At 41.2% G+C, this 20872-nt stretch overlaps 1 protein-coding gene across 1 annotated transcript in view; it reads left to right on the forward strand.

Annotated features, from left to right (window-relative positions):
• Positions 1-2555: 2555 nt before the first annotated feature.
• The window catches only part of LOC144597520 (uncharacterized), an 84577-nt gene continuing 66260 nt past the window's right edge, over positions 2556-20872 (forward strand). The window contains exon 1 of the mRNA XM_078407001.1: positions 2556-2931. Within this exon, the coding sequence (XP_078263127.1) occupies positions 2556-2931 (376 nt within the window). The remainder of the gene's footprint in view (positions 2932-20872) is intronic.

Here is a 20872-nt window from a genome sequence, read left to right on the forward strand (position 1 = left end):
TGTGCTGACTCTGGAGGCTTGAAAGGTATTTGGAGTCCACTTAAGTTGTAGAAATCAGGCTGGAAAAAAAACTGTGTCCAAGAGAACTGGTGAAATAGAATAATAACGATCACACAGTAGTTTTTGGTTTCACAAAATTGTCATTGTTAAATATTTCCACAATGGGTCAACCTTCAAACTATCTTTAATCGCAAGTTACTGGACTTTATCTTGCACTAAATATTATTCCCTTTATCCTCTATCTGCACACTATGATTGGCTTGATTGGAATCATGTATAGCATTTTCACTGACTGTTTCGCACGCAACAAGAAGCTTTTCACCATACCTCTGGACATTTGACAATAATAAACTAAACCAAATTAAGATATTTTTGATAAGCAATATTTCACTATGTGGATGAGGCAACATCCACTTGGTTAAAGGACTGAATAATCATCTTCTGATTTCTCATAAATGTTTATATGGTTATGAGCGATGTTATTTAGGTATGGATGAAAGAGAAATGGTGAAGGGGAAAGGAACACACGCAAATACAAGAGAAACTACTTGGAGGAAGGGTCAGGTATTGTGAACAATTCTGAAACCTGGATGTATTGAATTGTATAGTATGCAACTACCATGCACTTCAGTCTTTCCCTTGAGGGTCATTGGATCATAAGACATGGGAGCAGAATTAGGCCATTTGGCCCATCAAGTCTGTTCCTCCATTCGATCTTGGCTGATCTACGTTTCCTTCTCAACCCCATTCTCCTGCCTTCTCCCCATAAATTTTGATGCTCTTACTAATTAAGAACCTATCAATCTCCACATTATAAATACCCAATGACTTGGCCTCTGCCTTCACTGCCATCTGTGGCAATAAAGGGTGGGTGGTTGATCCAAAAATCCTTTAATCTTTCTGATCCAAAAGAAACAGAATTGCAAAGTGGATATCAGATTGATGAATATGACTTTGTCTTCCTTTTAACTTTAATGCAAAGCTTTTTGGATCAACTATTTCACTGATAAATAGTTATGAAGAATAAATTACTAAAAAAATTAGCCTAAAAACTTTCCATGCATTGATCGGAAACCAGAACAGATTTCAAGATGTTGAGTGGAATTACTGAGATACCATCAACACCTGGGTTATCCACTTCTTAATTCATCAAATAAAACATTTACGTAATTGTAAGCTTATTGGTGGACATCATCACTATGATATAAAGAGAACAAAGAACATCTTCCTCTTGCATGCTGCATTGGAAACAGTTTCAATCTATATTGGAAAACAAATGGAATTAGATACTGGGTACTGACCAAAGCCAGAAATACTGGAAGATCTTGGCCAATAAGGGAGTTTCTGTGGAAAAAGAAACCAGCTAACATTTCAGTTCAAGGTCTCCTCAGCAGAACTGAGAAAGAGAGAAAGCAAGTTGGTCTGAGGAACAGATAAGGTGGGAGAGGGCAAGGGGTGAAACAAAGGGAATGCCAGTGACAGAGTGAAATGATGGCCCACCATTGAACAATTATGGTCCTTTTCCTGGATAATGTGTTGCGAATGTTGTGGTGTCTGGGCAATTTGCCTGACCTTCTCGGACAAACGACGCCGGCCAGAATATACAAATGCAAAAAAGGGGAGAAGACTGACATCTACAAATGGAAGACAGTCAGACGATGTCCTGATACCTGAACAGGCTGGGTTCCGCCACTGAAAGTCAACAACAGGACAACTGCTGAAGCTCACTCAGCACATTGAAGATGGCTTCGAGTGGAAGCTGATCACAGGTGCAGTATTCGTAGACTTGTCCGCAGCATATGACACTGTAAACCACCGTATCATGAAAGCCAAACCAGAACAAACACTGCAGGACTCTCAACTTGTCCAGTTCATCATGACAGTGATGGAGAATCACCGCTTATTCGTATGCCTGAATGGTCAGAACAGCCGTTGGAGACGCCAAAAGAATGGCCTGCCACAGGGCAGTGTCCTTGCCCCAACGTTGTTCTCCAACTCCCTTGCCCCAACTCCAACAGCCTGACCGCGGGAGAAGACGGCAGGGAAGAGAAAAAGACACTCTGGCCTTCCATCACAGTGAGGAGGTTACTGGAGGAGACTCACTGTGATGGATATTTCTTTTGTTTGGTGTTGGTTTATGATTGTATGTGTTATTGTATTTTTATTGATTATTCTTATTGGTCTTATTGTTGAACTGCGGGTAATTGTTCATTTCACTGCACATTTATGTGTATGTGACAAATAAATGGACTATTGACTATTGAATGACCAACCCATCACCCCGAAAACTAGGTTGTTTCTGTATGCCGATGACTTATGCATCGCAACACAATCCTCAGACTCCAGCCAGATTGAGACCGTACTAGAGGCTGCTCTGAAGAATATGACAATATACTACCAACAGAATTCCCAGCGTCCAAACCCAACAACTTTCCACCAGAACCGGGGTTGCGAAACATCAGCTGCAGGTGCGATGGAATGATGTCCTGTTGGAACATTGCAAGCCCCAAAGTACCTAGGTGTGGTCCTCGATCACACGTTATCATATCGCCAACATGTTGAGAAAACCAAGGCAATGGTCAACACCTGGAACAGTGTCATCGAAAAACTGGCAAACAGCTCATTTGGAAGTGACCCAACAACAATCCGCACTGCAGCCCTGGCACTCTGCTTCTCAGTGGCAGAATATGCGAGACCCGTCTGGATCCGTCTTGAGCTGCTGTAAACATGTATGCAAGGTGGGCTCTGCATTGAACACTGCCTGCAGGAAAATCACAGGATGCCTGAAGCCGACAAAGGTTGAACATCTGTACGAGCTGGCTGGCATCGACGGACCGTCTCAAAGACATGATCGGGCAGCTGCAGTAGAACGCTTCAATGTGGACACAGGCCCCCGTCACCCCTTGTACAATCACCAACATGCCAAGAAACGTTTGAAGAGTCGGAACAGCTTCATGGAACTAGAGCCAACCGTGCCAGGTATCAAAACCAAACAACAGATGGCATCAGGACAATACCTGCCTTATACTACCTGAAAAGCCCTAAACCACCTCCGCACTGGTGTGGGACATTGCGGACGCAACCTGAAGAAGTGGGGCTTCTCGGACTCTGACAAATGCAACTGTGGAGAGGTACAGACAATGGCCCACCTACTGACTTCCGTCGGAGAGGCTTGCACTGCAGATAATCTCCGCAGAGGCACAGACGTGGCACTGGCTATGGCAAAGCGATGGCAGAATGTCGTCTGACACACGAGTGGGGAAAAAAAACACAGTTAGATAGAGCAAATGATCTAACGTTCGTGAAATTTCTGCTCAGCCCTGCAGCCTGCAACATGCCCAGACAAATAAAGAGTGTTATTCCGTGAGCTTATTTTGTGCCTCACTGTAACCGTGTAGGAGCCCATAGACAGAGCCGTCAGATGGTGGTGGGTTAGTGAATTAAAATGTCAAAGATTGGAAGGGACCCCGAGCTAAGTAAAAAGCAGCAAGATATCAAAAAATTAGTGAACCAAGGAAAAACACAAAAAATAAAGTGCACATTGTGGTTGATAAAATTACAAAGAAGAAAAATAGATGAGTTATATATAGAGAGAAACTGCTGGAGTAGAGGTAATAGGAGTGTTTTTTAAAATTATCTAACAATTTCCCTCAGGTTAAGAGGATAGTTATGACAAGCCAGAACACAATTTTTAGATTCAACTGTAAATTCCAACACTAGCATTTTGTCAGTGAATAAGAGCAGAGACCAACTCATACACCTCCGGGAGCTGCCGGCAGCCTCGCCAACAGCCTGTCTCGCTCGTCCCTTTCTTCTTTTGTGTTTTTAGTCTGTTTTATTTGTGTGTTTTAGTGTATCTTTAGTTTTGATCGAAAGTTTACCCATGCACACTTAAAGGTGCTTGCACCACAATCTTACGTGCAATATAGCCAGGTGGACTCCAACTATTTGCAAGAATTTTTAACCTTGAATTCAGTATGTTTACTTTTCTCCAGACACTAATAACCATTATTTCTTATTCCCGTAAAGCTTAGCTTGAAAAAATCTAAAAAAAAATGAGCATAGCCATTTTTCACAGTCCACTGGATTTAGTATTTTTTTAAAAAAAGTTGACCCATAGTTGACTAGTAACTCATAGCAGAATCACTTTAGTAAAATATAGAAATAAAGAAGTGCACATACTGATTAGTACACAAAAGGCCACAAAGTAGTGGAGTAATCAGTAGGTCAGGTAGCATATCTGGATAACATGTATAGGTGACTTTTCAGGTTGAGACTCTTCTTCAGTCTGAAGAGAGGTCTCAATCCAAAATATCACCGATCCATGTTCTCCAGATATGCTACCTGACTTGCTGAGTTACTCCAGCACTTTGTGTCCTTTTCTCTTTAGATAAAGATGGATAATTGATTGCCCTTTATTGCCGTACTAGTCAGTTTTAGCTTTAGTACGTATTTTTTTAAACATATCTCTGTATCTTTTAAATTCTAAAATGCGAATCAGCACATCAGAGATGCATTAACAACCAGATAGATTACTGCACGATGAAACCTGAGAGCAAGTTTGGTGATCCTCCTTCTAGAGAATGGCAAGGGCCAAAAAAGAATTTTAAAAAGCACGACTGAATGCAATTTGTTATTTTGCTTGGAGTGATGACTTGGTTTAATCAAATCGAAGGTATCACAAAATGCTGGAGTAACTCAGCAGGTCAGGCAGCATCTTGAAGAGAGGGAATGGGTGATGTTCCGGGTCGAGACCCTTCTTCAGACTGATGCTTTATGTTTAATCAAATGATTAACTTCACTGTACATTGAAGTAATTCACCATAATTAACAATTGATTGCCATTCTCTCCAACATATCAATATTGAAACCATCTCAACATCTTGATTTTTGAGTTTCTCAGATATAGGAAACAATGGCTGTGACTCACCTGAAACCTGCACAATAATTTGTAAAATAAAATTCTTTAAAATAAATAAGCAAAAAACCTATCAGGTAACCTGGCTCCATTTCAATATGTCTTTCAACACAACTGGCCAACAGCAGATGCCAACTCATTGGCTCTCCACTCTGCTCAGGCTGCAGCTCATTGGCCGCAGCTTGGTGTTCAACACAATCATCATATCCAATCTCATTGCCTAGCTCCAATTCCTGGGCCACTGAACCTCCCTTTGCAACTGAGTCCATGATTTCTTCATTAGCAGACCTCAATCAGTGCACATCAGTAACAAGATCTTCTCACTGACCATCAGTACAGCTGCACCTTGTGGCTTGAGGTTGCATGCTTACATGGTGAACTACGAGGCTACGCAAACCTCCAATGCTATCTATACATTCATTGATAACATGACTGTCAATGGCCAAATCATGGGTGGAGGTAGATAAGTGTAAAGGAGAGAGATGGAATAAGTGTTGGTCGAGTGGTGTTGCAACTGCAGCCTCTTGCTCAACATCAACAAAACTAAAGAACTAATTGATGACTTTAGAAAAGGGAAGTCATGAGACATTGTAGATAGACACAAAAAGCTGGAGTAACTCAGCGGGTCAGACAGCATCTCTGGAGAAAAGGAATAGGCGACGTTTCGGGTTGAGACCCTTCCTCAGACTCAGACTTCCTCCCACTCCTCAGGAGACATTGTTCCAGTTTTCATTGGTGGATTGGTGGGGAACAGAGATAGCTGCTTCAAATTCCTGGGCGTTAACATATTATTTAACCTCTGCTGAACCAAACCCATTGATATAATCACATAGAAGGTATGCAAGCACTTCTACTTTCTTAAGTATAAAAAGATTTAGCATACTGGCATATATGCTAATACATTTCTACGGATCTACTATGGATAATATCCTGACTGGTTGCATCACGGTCTGGCATGGCAATTCCAATGCATAGAAACACCAACATCAGGCAGAAGCATGAAGTTCCACACCACCAGACTCCACACGGCCAGCTACATTCCTACAGCTATCAAGTTCTCCAACTGACCTACACAACCCTAATCCTATCTTGGTAACAGAACACTAGGGAACCACCTCTTGCACTATCCTGGACTGGGTTTCCAATTGCTTATTTTTGCAAGAATGCTTTTTTGAACATTCTTTTTATTTTACTGTTCTGCAGAATCTGTGTGTGATTTATATGTGATTTATGTATATGTGCATTATCTGAGTCTGTGATGTTGCTCTTAGCAACATTTTCATTGTATTTGTATCTCACTGTACTTGTGCAGGTGACAATAAACCCAATTTGACGACTTCCCAACAGAGAGTACTAGTAGACAATAACATTACTGGTCTAAGGATCAGTACTGCCCAAAATAAACATTTAAGCAAGCCTTCCATATCCCAAAGACATGTGGTTTGGAGGGTAATTTGACTCCATAGATTGCTCCTAATGTTTAGGGAGTGAAGGAGAAAGTGGGATGACATAGAACTAGTGTGAATGGGTGATCGACGGTCAGCTTGGACTCATTTGTGATGGCACCATAATATAAACGGTAAGGCTGAAATGTTTGCTATGAATCCTCTTAATTGCCTCCTAATACCCCAACCAAAAACCAAATTACAAACATTTAGTTTTCACCTCCTGCCTATTTTTTCCCTGTTCCCCTCTGATGTGGTTTAACTTTGATTTCTCTTGTCTATTTTGAAATTATCCTGCCTTTTCTCCTCACATATGGTATTTGCCTACTGTGGGTTCCCATTCTTTTGTTAAATATCGCCTCCAATTTTGTAGTTCTTATATTTTATGGGCATTCAAGGTAGTGTTCCTTTTTTTTCTGTGAAGTGGTTGGTTTGACTGTGATCTGAAAATGGTATTAAACTGCAGACTGAAACCATGATTCAAGGACCTTTGTTTAGGTTAGAGATACAGCATGAAAACAGGTCCTTCAGCCCAACTTGCCCACACTGACCCATGTCCTATCCTATCCTATCCATACACGTGTCCAAATATTTCTTAAACGTTGTGAGAATGTGACATTTTGTTTAGAAATGTAATTACTTTGACAAAAATCAAACCTGGATTTTTGGCAAGGTAATACTATTATGTGACTCGCCAACAAGTTAAAAGAAACATGAGATCATGCGGCAAAAAGTTTGTTAAACAAAGTTACTGGTGTAAGGTTCAGGTGCTCTGAATATCTCTGGTCTCACGTAGCTTTTAAAGCCGCGCCTATGGTCCCACAAACACAAAGGTTGTACTTACCTCGCCCATTGCCCGCAGCAACAGCACCACCTGCTCAACATTCCCCTCCCATTGTGAAAATAAATGGTCCGTGACTTGTAAAAAAAATACCTATGGCTTGTGAGAAAAACAGTTCTTCCGTCCTTCAGGACAACGTTTCTCCCGTGATCGATAAACAGCTCACATTTAATACAGGCTCGATTTTCTATTTTGAGAAATGTAAACCAAACCAGTACCGTTCGCACATTGTATTTCTGCTCGGTATTCCAGTAAATTACAGTCCAGCCTGACTGTACACAGTCACTGGATGCTTCAACACATCCCAAACCGAAATCAGAACATTGTGCTTACTCTTTATTTACTTGGCTCCTCGCTGATCCCCTGGATCGTAGTTCCTGGACCCTAATTAAACTTACCCATCGTTTATAAATTGTAATTTAAACATACAGTGCGGAAACTGTAACTGTAACGAGTCCGCGCCCACCAGCGATCAACCCTCACACTCCACATTAAAGACAATTTGCAATCTTTACCGAAACCAATTAACCTTCCACACCTGTACGTCTTCGCCTTTGGAGTTTGGTGGGTGAGCGGAGCACCCGGGGAAGCCCATGCGGTCACGAGGAGAACGTACAAACTCTGTACAGACAACACCGCAGTCAAGATCGAACCCGGGTCCCTGGCGCTGTCAGACAGCAACTCTACCGCTGCATCACCATTTTCTTTTCGAAGAAGGCAACCAGAATTCATTCTCCAAATGCATACCCAGTGAAAGGGATAAACATATTTTGTGTTCAAATGAAGTGGGGAAAGCCACATTTTAAAAGGCAGCAGTATTTTTGGTTTTTGTTGTTTAAAAACAATGCTTTGTAAGTCTTTCATTGGACATCATTCCTCGGGCGTCGGTCACCATCTCCGATATTCTCTGGGGGTTTGTTCCCGAGGGACCGATCAGGTGTAAAGAATTTCCCAGATCGCTGCCAAAGTTTGTAGGTTAATTGACTGGGTAAAATGGAAAAAAATGTCCCTAGTGTGTGTAGGGTAGTGTTAATGTGCAGGGATCACTGGGCGGCACGGACTCGGTGGGCCGAAGGGCCTGTTTCCGCGCTGTATATCTAAATCTTTTAAAAAAATCAAATAATACTTGAGCGAACGGGCGATGGATGGTCGGCGTGCACTCGGTGGGCCGAAGGGGTTGTTTCTATGCTGTTTCTATGCTGTTTCTATGCTCTTTCTTTCTTTCTTTCTTTCTTTCTTTCTTTCTTTCTTTCTTTCTTTCTTTCTTTCTTTCTTTCTTTCTTTCTTTCTTTCTTTCTTTCTTTCTTTCTTTCTTTCTTTCTTTCTTTCTTTCTTTCTTTCTTTCTTTCTTTCTTTCTTTCTTTCTTTCTTTCTTTCTTTCTTTCTTTCTTTCTTTCTTTCTTTCTTTCTTTCTTTCTTTCTTTCTTTCTTTCTTTCTTTCTTTCTTTCTTTCTTTCTTTCTTTCTTTCTTTCTTTCTTTCTTTCTTTCTTTCTTTCTTTCTTTCTTTCTTTCTTTCTTTCTTTCTTTCTTTCTTTCTATCTATCTATCTATCTATCTATCAATCAATCACAATACTAGTTTGACGGTATTTTTCTTCAAAATAATACACTTATTTAGCTGTTTCCCATTTTCTCAATATTCAGGGAGAAACAATGAGTTGCACCTACTGGTTTACAGAAAAAAGGACACAAAGTGCTGGATTATCTCAGCACCTCTGGAGTACATGGATAGGTGACGTTTCGGGTCGGGGGAAGGGTCCTAACCCGAAACGTCAGCTATCTATGTTCTCCAGACCCGTTGAGTTGCTCCTGTACTTTGTATCTTCTCTTCGTATTCTCGGTTATGTCAATCGACCCAATCGCACCATCGCCAGTTTGAAAAGGCCGAGCCCCTGCAGTCCTCCATCGTTGTACTCCAGCCCAGGGACACCATGGTCTCTTCAACCGGTTATGGTGGACAACCTGAACACAATTTTGTGTCTGAAGAAGGGTTCCGATATGACGATGGGATGAAGTAATTGGAGTTCACATAAAGAACTGGAGTTCAAATAGGCAAGAGCAGAACTTTCATAGCAAAAAAAAGGGCAAAGAATGATCAAACTACAGTTTTTTATAGTTTGATATTCCTATTTAGACACGATATTTAGTCTCTGACACGCGCAATCCGATTTGTGGGTAGAAAGGAACTGCATTTGTTGGTTTACACCGAAGATTGACACAAAATGCTGGAGTAACTCAGCGGGTCAGCCAGTCTGAAGAAGGGGGTTCGACCCGAAACGTCACCCATTCCTTTTCTCCATAGATGCTGCCTAACCCGCTGAGATACTACAGCATTTTGGTTCGCGCTTAAATGCAAATAGGAGCAAGTGTTTCCCTTTCCACGTTTTTTTTCACGTTTCTATAAACTATCTGAAAAATCAAAATCCGCCTGGTATCTAAGCTCTGAACACTGGCACTGTTTGCGATTAAAGGAGCTGGGACTGAAAAAACACACTGGACTATAGACCCACCAAAACCACTGTGCTATTTGAAGAGAAGATAGTCACAAAATGCTGGAGTAACTCAGCGGGTCAGGCAGCATCTCTGGAGAAAAAGGAATAGGTGACGTTTCGAGTCGAGGCCCTTCTTCAGACTGGGTGTTATTTGAAGACGCTGTCGTAGCAGATTTGGTTCATATTTTCATTGCAGAATTTTACCATTTTAGTGCAAGCACCATCTCGCTAAATAAAGGTGTGTTTATTTTTTAAATGCAGCATACGAGTCCTGTCTATTATATTTAACACGTAACTTGCTTTCCAGCGATTAATATTCGAAAATAGTCGTAATAAGAACATAGAGAAAACCTCGTTCTGTTTGAGCTCTGGAGGCATTTTACTTTTTTTAAAGTTAAAATTGCAGCCCTGAAAATTGTCTCCACAAATCTCAAAACATATATATTAGCTATAATAAATATCCTTTGTCCGTTTCTATTGACAAGGCAGAAACGCCACGACATTTTAAGGGCGTGATAATCAGATTACTGTGGACAGTCGAGTATACCTTATCAGGCGCAAATAAACTCGCAACTACGTTAATTGAAAGGAATGAACGGATATTCGTTGAATGCGCTCATAACGAGTATTCAGGCAGACACACTGCAAGTAGACTCCAGTATAATGGTTATTATAATATAATTACAAATATTTTTTCAAAGGGCTGCTTTATTGCTATCGTGTTGCTCTTTCATTACTCATTTGAAAGTAATTTCATTACCAGACTTGACAAGCTGGTCAGGAAGGCCAGCTCTGTCCTGGGTTGCTCCCTCGACCCAGTGCAGGCGGTGGGAGAGAGGAGGATGATGACAAAGCTAACATCGCTGCTGGACAACGACTCCCACCCCATGCAGGACACTGTCACTGCACTGAGTAGCTCCTTCAGTGACAGACTCCTTCACCCCAAGTGTGTGAAGGAGAGATATAGGAGGTCCTTCCTTCCCGCTCCTGTGAGACTGCACAACCAGCACTGCTCCCAGCAGACAAGTCAACAGTAACGGTTCAAGAAATACACAGTAAATTGATGACAATTTATCCTTGTCTTTACTTTTATTTATATTGAATGATCTCTTGCTATCCGCTTTGCTGCCGTAACACTGTAAATTTCCCCGGTGTGGGACAAATAAAGGAATATATTATTTCTAACGATCACCCGGATCCTCTTAAAAAGCTTCAAAATTGAGTGAACATAGGGAATTGGCAGTGGCATTAACACACAGAATCAGGCACCGATGTAGAGTGTCATGATCTTCACCAGCAGTGGTGAAGAAAACTGATGGGGGTTGTGGAGGTCTACAATGATACGGTAACAAGATAGTTTGTAATACCACACCATCCAGGTCCCGGGTTCTTCCACGTTTCAATTCAAACAAATCACAACGATTAGACAGTAGGACCCTAGAAATTGAAAGTGAAGGGTTCCGACACCAACGTTACCTATTCGTGTTCTCCAGAGATGCTGCCTGTCCCGCTTAAACACATGGTTGAAAAAAACTCAGCACTTTGTCTCTTTTTTTTTGTAAACCATGTGTTTTCTTTTAAAATTCTGCATAAAATCAATGAAGACTGACTTTCAAATTCCAATTGCATTTCTCTACTGTAGCTTTCGAGAAGGATTAGCCTTCTCCGCAAACTCGAATAATTCCCGCAGCACATTTTGCCAAAAACATTTTGAAGCTAATATTTATAAACTAAAGGATGGTTATTCCATCAATATCTAATTTGTCACCAACCCCATTCTCTTTCAAATATATCGATACAATATTTTTGTTTAAACAGAGTATTTTAAAGGCATAGTCTGCATAGTATTTTCAAGTAAGTTTTATGAAACCTACCGGATTTGTTAAAATATTATATCATAATCGGTTTTGGTAGATGTCGAAACTCTATTCACCTGATATTTAAAGCGAACTGAACCCTTATCTTTAAATGAGATCTGAACGAAAACATGATTCTTTGCACGACTTGTTATGTACCAAACGAAACGTTTAGCAATGTATTCGTCTTACAGTGCGTATGTGAATGAATTATCCCGATCAATAACTTCCTCTCGACTAGAAAATACATTATAATTTCCCCTACTTCTCAAACTCTGTGTTTCGGGCAGGGTTAATGCAGTGCATCAGTTAATAGATATTTTGGCATGTTTCTCCGCAATGTCCTGAGTGTCCTCTGCAGATCTGATCAAATTGACATAATGGATTTCAAAGCTGACCTGGATAATCTGGCGACCGCCTAGGGACCCGCATTGAGTGATGCAAGGATTCCGGGCAGTGTGTCAGCATCTCTCATCCTGACCGTTAAAAGATGTTGTGCTTCGACATTGTGAGCTAACCATTCGCCGTGGAATATCGCCTATTTTTCCTCTAATACCAGGCTCGTCTGACAACCCGGGGACATTTAGATCGGGACTCCTACAAGATTTCCAAGATGTGCGACTGTTTTCACCTGCCCTTTGCAAACTGGCGAGGAGATCCAGCCAGTGGTGGGCTTCTTAATCTATGCTTTGTAACCTGTTCATGCTGCTTCGCTTTGCTTTGTTCCGGATACGCAGTCGTCGCTTTTCTGCAGTTTTAGGGCGTGGTCGATGTTTGCATGAACAAGACAGACCGTACAGATCTAAGGATGGAAAAAAAAGGAATGGGGGTTAAAACAGCTTCTGCAATATTTAGCTGCTTATGTTATGGCTGTTGTATTGCTATATGCTTTTGTATAACACCAAATTAATGTTTCTATATTCTTAACGTGCGGTGAACTAGCAATTCAAGCCCATATTTGCATGCGTGGATTGTTGTATCAACTTGCAGTTTTGGACAGAACTGCATTTTTTGCGACTTATTTGGATGTCATTTTTTGTGCGGAGTTAGTCACACCGTCCATATTTTTGCCGGGTTTGCGCTGTTGTTGGGCGTATAGAAGAAACTAACACTGGAGGAACAAATGTGGGCGAATCCATGGGAAAAATATTTGTTTGCTTAGAGTTTAATTGTCCGGCTACGAAGCAGGCAGGGCGGCGACATTTGCGGTAAACGCCCGCGGCAAGGAGTACCACACCACACTTCTCTTGAAACACATTCTTTAGCTGTATTATGTGTTTGCTTAAGGTGAAATGAGATTAACAATAGGGCGTGTGCAGCTATTGTGCAGCGCACGCATTGCCACGTGTAATTGGAATACTTTTCTTGGGGGAGCGACAGTCCCTGTGACAGTGAATGCAGCGAGCAGCCTGGTAAAATGTTAGCGCGCACACACCAGAAAATGAATGGAATCGAAATGGTTCAGCACCCACCGGCCCACGACATGCAACAGTTGTATCTCCTCACTCCCTCTCCCAAGGTCATTTCAGCTTCTAGCTCCAGCAGGTCCCTGTCCAAGCCTGCAGATAGTTAGATACCGCTGTTGCATTGTTAGGGGGGCAAACTCGAGGCCAATACTGATTCCAGAAATGCATGTTTTGTAAAATAAATATCGAACTAAATTAAATACTTCGTTCCGAGCAGAGTTCGTTCCGTTTTAACTGTGCCACACGGGCATGTTCTGATCTGACAGGCGATTGTCAAATCCCGACAAGACAATCCTTGTGCACATACATATAAAGTAATGAAAAACTACTCATTTTGGGGGTTAGGCATTAAACACTGCCCAAAACAGCATTGCCATGGTCCTGAAAAAAATAATGAAAATGGTTGTGATTGCACAATATTTTTAAAAGTTATAGCGGTAAGAATTTGAAGCAATACAAATTGTTTTGACTTTAATGCAACATTCACATTTAAATTATCGTGTAGAGTACACATTTGTTAAATTATAATGTTAAAATAAAAATTACTGTGCAGATCAACGGGGCAGTTTGATTTGGCTCCTTCGTCTGCACTGAGAGTGGGCGAGTCAATGATTCACTTCTGTAATGCCATCATTGTGATATGTGATACATGTCTTTTAGCTCCAATTAGGATGGGAAAGTCACCACAATATACTGCATAAATAATCAGTATTGCAGCTAAGTTAAATGGACTAACGTTTGGAAAAGCCTTAAGGGTGTCAAAGGTGAGGGGGAGAAGACATGACAATGGGATTGAGAGGGAAAAACAGATCAGCCATGATTGAAAGGGAGAGCAGACTCGATGGGCTGAATGGCCTAATTCTGCTCTTATGTCTTATGATCCTCAAGGGAATGATTGAAGTGCATAGTGGTTTTATACTGTACAAGTCAATAATCCAGTTTTCAGGATTGTTCACAATACTTGTCCCTTCCTCTAAGTAGTTTCTCCTGTATTTACGTGCGTTCCTTTCCCCTTTCTTTACCCTTTCTCTTTCATCCACACAAAAATAACATGATTAAGTAGCACATGGAAGAATTTAAAGCAAATGTGTCGTCTTTCTGCGTCAGAAGCATTTTACCGTGAATGAAAGGTTTATGTGTAGCTGCACATGTGAGGGGTATATTTGGATGACGCGGGCTGCATGTTTTTGACCATAAACCTTTACAGATAGTATAACTTGGGTAAATAGTTATTTGATAACATCTAACTTGCGCAACTTGTTTGTACTTTTGCAGCATAACTCTTAATTAGGCTAAGGCATGAACTGACATTGTAGTAGTGCTAAAGGTGAAAAAATTCCACGACTTTGCATTAGAGTCATAGTTATACAGCACGGAAACAGGCCCTTCAGCCCAACTTGCCTCACCCCCAGTCCTAGCATGCCCAACCACTCCCTATAGCTCAGGCCCTCGAGTGTTGGCAACATCCTTGTAAATCTTCTCTGCATATTTTCTAGCTTAATAAGCTTTAACATGGATGGCATTCACCTGCAGAAGAGATGGTTGAAGTAGGTACTATGACAATATTTAATAGGCATTGAACGCAAATATAGCAGGATCATTAGTGATTGGAGCAGAATTAGGCCATTTGGCCCATGAATGCCATTCAATCATGGCTGATCTATCCCTCCTAACCCCACTCTTATGCCTTCTCCCCAAAACCCTTGACACCTTTGCTAATCAAGAATCTATCTATCTCTGCCTTTAAAATATCCAATGTCTCGGCCTCCACATCCTTTAATGGCAAAGTATTCCACAGATTCGCTGCCCTCTCACACAAGAAATTCCTCCTCATCTCCTTCCTAATCGTTTAATTCTGAGGCTATGACCTCTGGTTCTAGACTCTCCCACTAGTGGAAACATCCTCTCCACATCCACTCTATCCAAGCCGTTCAGGTGGTAAGTTTCAATGAGGTCTCCCCTCATCCTTCTAAACTCCAGCGAGTACAGATCCGGTGCCATCAAATGCTCATCAGATGTTAACCCACTCGTTCCTGGGTTCAGTCGTAACCCTCCTGTGGACCCTCTCAAGCCAGCACATGCCTCCTCAGATATGGGGCCCTAAATTGTTCACAATACTCCAGATGCATCCTGACCAGTGCCTTACAGAACCTCACCATTACATCCCTGTTTTTGTATTCTAATGGGTGGCTAAAACTGAAAGCAATACTCCAAATGCGGCCTCAAGAAGCATTAATCACTTGACATGGACAAGATTTACACTCAAAGTAATTTCTTTGAAATATAAGAAAAATAAGATGATAAAATCTATTCTGTTTGAAGAATTGTGGTGGTTTTATGTTTCTGTGCCACAGGAATCTTAATGTGCTTATATTTTATATGTCCCAACACCAAATTCTATCATTGAGATTACTGCTTTTATGCATTTTGCATTTTGTTAAGTACCTATCTTTATTAGATTTGCAGATTTCCCCAAGGTGGATTTTTCTCCAATGGCTCGAAATATTTCCCAGTAATTCGTATTGGCATTTGGACATTTAGTTGAGCACCAGCTCAACTTTTCATTTGTTGACCACTAGCTGGTTTCCTGCTATTTGAGCTGCATTAACAATGTTGGTGTGAGCTGAAACAGCATGAAATATGTAATATATTAAGAAAAGTTTCCTAACATCAATTCATACATTTTTAATCATTTTTGAAAGCATTAAATTCACCAGTGACTTGTTAATTACCTCTTAGGCAACTATTTGGAGAACTTGGCAAAACATATTTTACATTATTTAGTGCCTGCACTAATATTGTCATAAATATTGCAAACCACTGTCTGTTTTATGCACATATATATATATATATAATAGCTAAAAACCCAGGACAAATAACATGATATGGTAGCTTGAAAGAAAGGAGCCTCTGATAATATATAATTTAAAAATCCAGGATCAGATTGCAAATGGTGCATGACAATGCGATTTAGGACAGTTTTATCCCATCACCTTCGGCCAGGTTTAACCCATCATGTTAACAGAATTACACCATAAACATTTAATTTGATGAGGGCATTTAATGGGAAGTAGAAAATATGCCACCTATAATTGATTTCAGTGGAATGGAACATTGGATGGGATGTATGACCTCTGAATAATTGTTTTCTACACTTGTCTAACTTGAAGATCACACTCCATGGAACCAGGAGACCATTAGATGCAGTAACAAACCTGCACAAATCCAAGCAGATTTTAACCAGTCTCTCCTTTTAATGCAGATTGTGGTACTGGTGAGAACCAAAATTGCTAGTTCACAGGCCACCAGCACTAAAAGAAGACTGACAGCAACAAAGTTAGTCCATGAATGATATAGGTAGGGAATGTCTGGGTTGCAGTTGCAAAACAGCTCCATCCAAGACCACAAGAAATTGTTAAGAGTTATGGATGTAGCCCTGGCCATCATGCAAACCAACCTTCCTTCCATTGACTCCATCAACAGTTCACATTGCCTCAGCAAAGCCACCGGCTTAATCAAGGACAGTCTTACCCCAGCCACTCCCTCTTTTCCCTTCTCCCATCAGGCTAGAGGTACAGAAGTGTGAAAACGCACACCTCCATGTTTAGGGATAATTTCTTCCCACCAGGTATCAGGCAACTGAACCATCCTATCACCAACTAGAGAATGGTCTTGACCTAACATTTACCTCATAGGACACCCTTGGACTATCTTTTATTGGACTTTACTGAACTTTATCAAGCATTAAACGTTATTCCCTTATCCTGTATCTGTACAATGTGGACGGCTTGATTATAATCATGTATATATATTTTTGCTGACTGGATAGCACGCAATAAAAAAAGCTTTTCACTGTACCTCGGTACTCATGACAATAATCAATTAAACAAAACTAAACTTATGATCAGGAGGAGAGAAAATGAGATCATGAAGGGCACATACATTGTTTTTCATAAAAATGGACTTTATTCACCTCAACAGCTCTATCCATGTTAGGCAGCTAATGAGGATGCTGCCCAGCAGTGGATGAAAATAACATCCATCCATGAATTAGTATTGTAGATCAGGGTCCCATCTAAGTGAGACAAAAAACTCATCTGCAAAAAAAAAATCTATGGCATTTAAATCACCAACTGAATTTGGTTGTAACTGTTCCCCTGTTCTTCACTGATTGGGAGAGAGTTAAAATTTATTTTCGTGCTAAAAGCATTCTTGTCGAAGAGGTTATTGTTGGCTGGGTGCTAAATTGTAATGTACTGCAAAAGGGGGTTCAGGGATCATGATGTCTGATTAATCAACAAATGGCATGGGATGCTCACAGAATTTCTGTAACAGCCATAATAACATGACATTGGTAACAAGATAGTACCAACTATGCTGTTTCCTGCCTTAACAAATATCTACAGACCACAACCTTTTCAGTGGCTAACACCAAACCAAACTTGTCAATATCATTCCTGCAGCTCTTTGAGTGAAAATTGAGGTAGTGAGGCGAGGAGGTGGATGGGTGGAGTGGAATTTGGGATTGAGATTGAGGTGGATATCATTATGCAATTTGCTTGCTGTAAACTATGTCTAATTACTGCTGAAAACAGGCATCTCATGTTATTGTTGCTCTGGATGTTTTGGCTGATATGTTTGGGAGGAGAGAGGCTCTTCCATAGGGGTCCAGGCAAAGGTTGGGGAAGTGGAAACCACACCAGGCAATATTGATGCCAAGAAGAATCATGCACACAAATGTGCCCAGAGCCATTTCCTAATGGCCACTTTTTTTAACCTGGAAAAGATCTTTGGAGCAAGGCTTAATTTGTACCTGAACCTCACCAATGACAACAAACTCAATTGACTAGACTAAACAATGGTGGAATGTGGGATGGGTTGGGGTTTGGATGGATTGGATGTTTTGTTCTGGAATGGCATCAAGGTGATTGCACTCATTCAAGCAAGCAATGTTATTTTTTTTCACTCATGAATTTATACATAGCAGATAATGAAAAGATTGTGGGAATCAGGAGGTGCGCCACTCAACAAAGAATATCCAGCCTTTGATTTACTCCTATTTATACAGAGGAATAAGGTGCCTGGACCAGGTAAAATTTCCAATCCATGGTAAAACCCAAGTTGTTGTGGGCATGCAACTTGCTGAAGGTAATGTATTTAAATGTTAAAGGGAGGAGGTTAAGGTCTCTACAGGCTGATCGCTGGTCGGCGCAGATCCGATGGGTCTGCTTCCACTCTGTACCTCTAAACTAAATTATACAGTAGATGGACATCGCTCTGATGTAAACCAATTAAAATACCTGACATCCTGGAAAAAGATAGCTGATCTCTTGCAAAGAAAGCAATAAACCTTTGTTAAAGGCTGTACTGACATTTTGTCCTGGGCATTGATCCAAATGCTGCATTTATATATTAAACATCGTTATTATATCGTCAATAAGGAATGACTCAGCATAAACTTGATTTTTGTTTCTCGTAGTCAGAATTGGTGGAGTTCTGCTTTTGTTTAACAGATTTAAAATGCTTATCTCCATATAGTCCATAAACTCTCCTCAAATTCCCATCTCCACGTGTGGTTTTTCCCCCAAAAGACCATGTGTTCTCTCCTGCACTCAATACCTCCATCCTTTGCAATCTTTCCCGTAGATCATTATCTCCACTCACCTGTAATTTCTTCTCACTGTCACTGCACCACTTTCCTGAAAGCTCTTGTATCCAATGTCAGCTAACCTTTCAATCAGGTTGTGTTGATTGGGAAAATACTTTGATCCTTTTTTTTCTGCATTACCCAATACATACAGGTTCACTAGTGATACATGGTTGGAGTTAAACTAGATTGGCAGCAGGGTGGGATCTTATGCAGGACCAAGGCAATTGAAAGGTTAGAAGTTGGTGAGAGAAAGTATAGAGGACAGAATAGGCAGGAGAAAGGTAGGGTGGGAGGAAGGATTGTTGGTTTAAATTGCATGGATTTTAATGCAAGAGGCATTAAATATAGCCTCACTGAACAGTCCATCCAATGAGGCTATATGGGTGGAGCTGAAGGACAAGAAAGGGATGATAACCTTATTGGGGGTGTACTACAGGCCCTCAAATAGTTTACGGGAATTACAAGAGCCAGGATGTGCCAGGAGATTACATGCAGCTGCAGGTCTAATAAGGTTGTCATAGTAGGGTATTTCCCATTGACTGGAATGCCATTGTGTGAAAGATTTAGACGGGGAATTTGTCAAATGTGTTCAGGAAAGTTTCCTCCGGCAATATGTTGAGGCCCTTGCACAGGAGAGGGCAATGCTTGATCTAGTCTTGGGAAATTGGGAGGGGCAAGAGGATGAAATATTTGTGGATAAGCTTTTTGGAACCAGCGACCACTATTCTATCTAGAAAGCATCCAGAGAATTGACCTCCACTGCCTTCTGAGGAAGAGAATTCCACAGATTTACAACTCTCTGACTGAAAAAGTTTCTTCTCATCTCTGTTCTAAATGGCCTACCCCTTATTCTAAAGCTATGGCCCCTGGTTCTGGGCTCCCCCAACACTGGGAACATGTTTCCTGCCTCTTGCATGTCCAATCCCTTAATAATCTTATATGTTTCAATAAGATCCCCTCTCATCCTTCTAAATTCCAGTGTATACAAGCCTAGTCGCTCCAGTCTTTCAACATACGACAGTCCCGCCATTCCGGGAATTAACCTAATGAACCTACGCTGCAGATATATCCGAGGACACAGTGGGAAGCTAGAGAGAAAATTGCAGGAGCCCTTGTTGTATTTAACGACAGGCAATGTGCCGGAAGACTGAAGGGAGGCAAATATTGTGCCTCTATTCAAGAAAGGCAGCAGGGAAAAGCCTGGGAACTACAGACCAGTGAGCTTAACATCTGTGGTTGGAAAGTTACTTGAAAGTATTCTGAGGGATAGGATATATATGCACTTAGATGGACAAGGGCTGATTAGGGGATAGTTAACATGGTTTTGTTCATGGGAGGTAATGTCTCACGAATCTGATTGAGTTTTTTGAAGATGTGGCCAAAAAGGTCGATGAAGGCAGAGCTGTTGACATTGTGTACATGGATTTTAGTAAGGCATTTGACAGGGTTCTGCATGGTAGGCTGTTCTGGAAGATTAGATCCCATGGGATTTAGGGAGAGATAGCTGAATGGATAGAAAATTGGCTTCATGGAAGGAAGAAGAGGGTGATGGTGGAAGGTTGCTTTTCAGACACCAGAGGCCTGTGACTAATGGTGTGCCACAGAGTTCGGTGCTGGGCCCATTGCTGTTTGTCATCTGTATCAATGATTTAGATGAGAACGTATACGGCATGGTTAATAAGTTTGCAGATCACACAAAATTGGGTGGGATGTAGACAGCGAAGACGGTTGTCAAAAATTGCAGCAGGACCTTGATCGGTTGGGCAGGTGGGCTGAGGAATGGTTGATGAAATTTAATACAGAGAAATGTGAGGTGTTGCATTTTGGGAACACCAATACGGGCAGAACCTAAACATTGAAGGTTCTGTGTAGGTTCCGGGGAGTGGTTCTGGGGAGTGCTGTAGAGCAGAGGGTTCTAGGAGCACAAGTACATTGAAAGTGGCATGACAGGTAGATAGGGTGGGCAAAAAGGCTTTCGGCACATTGGTCTTCATCAGTCAGAGCATTGAATATAGAAGTTGGGAGGTCATGTTGCAGTTGCATAAGACGTTAGCGAGGCCAAAATTAGTGCATTTTGTTCAGTTTTGGGCACCATGTTATAGGAAAGATGTCAAGCTGGAAAGTGTGCATAGAAGATTTACGAGGATGTTAGCAGAACTCGAGGGCTAGAGCTATAGGGAGAGGTTGAGCAGGCTAGGACTTGG

The sequence above is a fragment of the Rhinoraja longicauda genome, chromosome 10, assembly GCF_053455715.1.
Source record: "Rhinoraja longicauda isolate Sanriku21f chromosome 10, sRhiLon1.1, whole genome shotgun sequence".
In the NCBI taxonomy this organism is placed as follows: domain Eukaryota; kingdom Metazoa; phylum Chordata; class Chondrichthyes; order Rajiformes; family Arhynchobatidae; genus Rhinoraja; species Rhinoraja longicauda.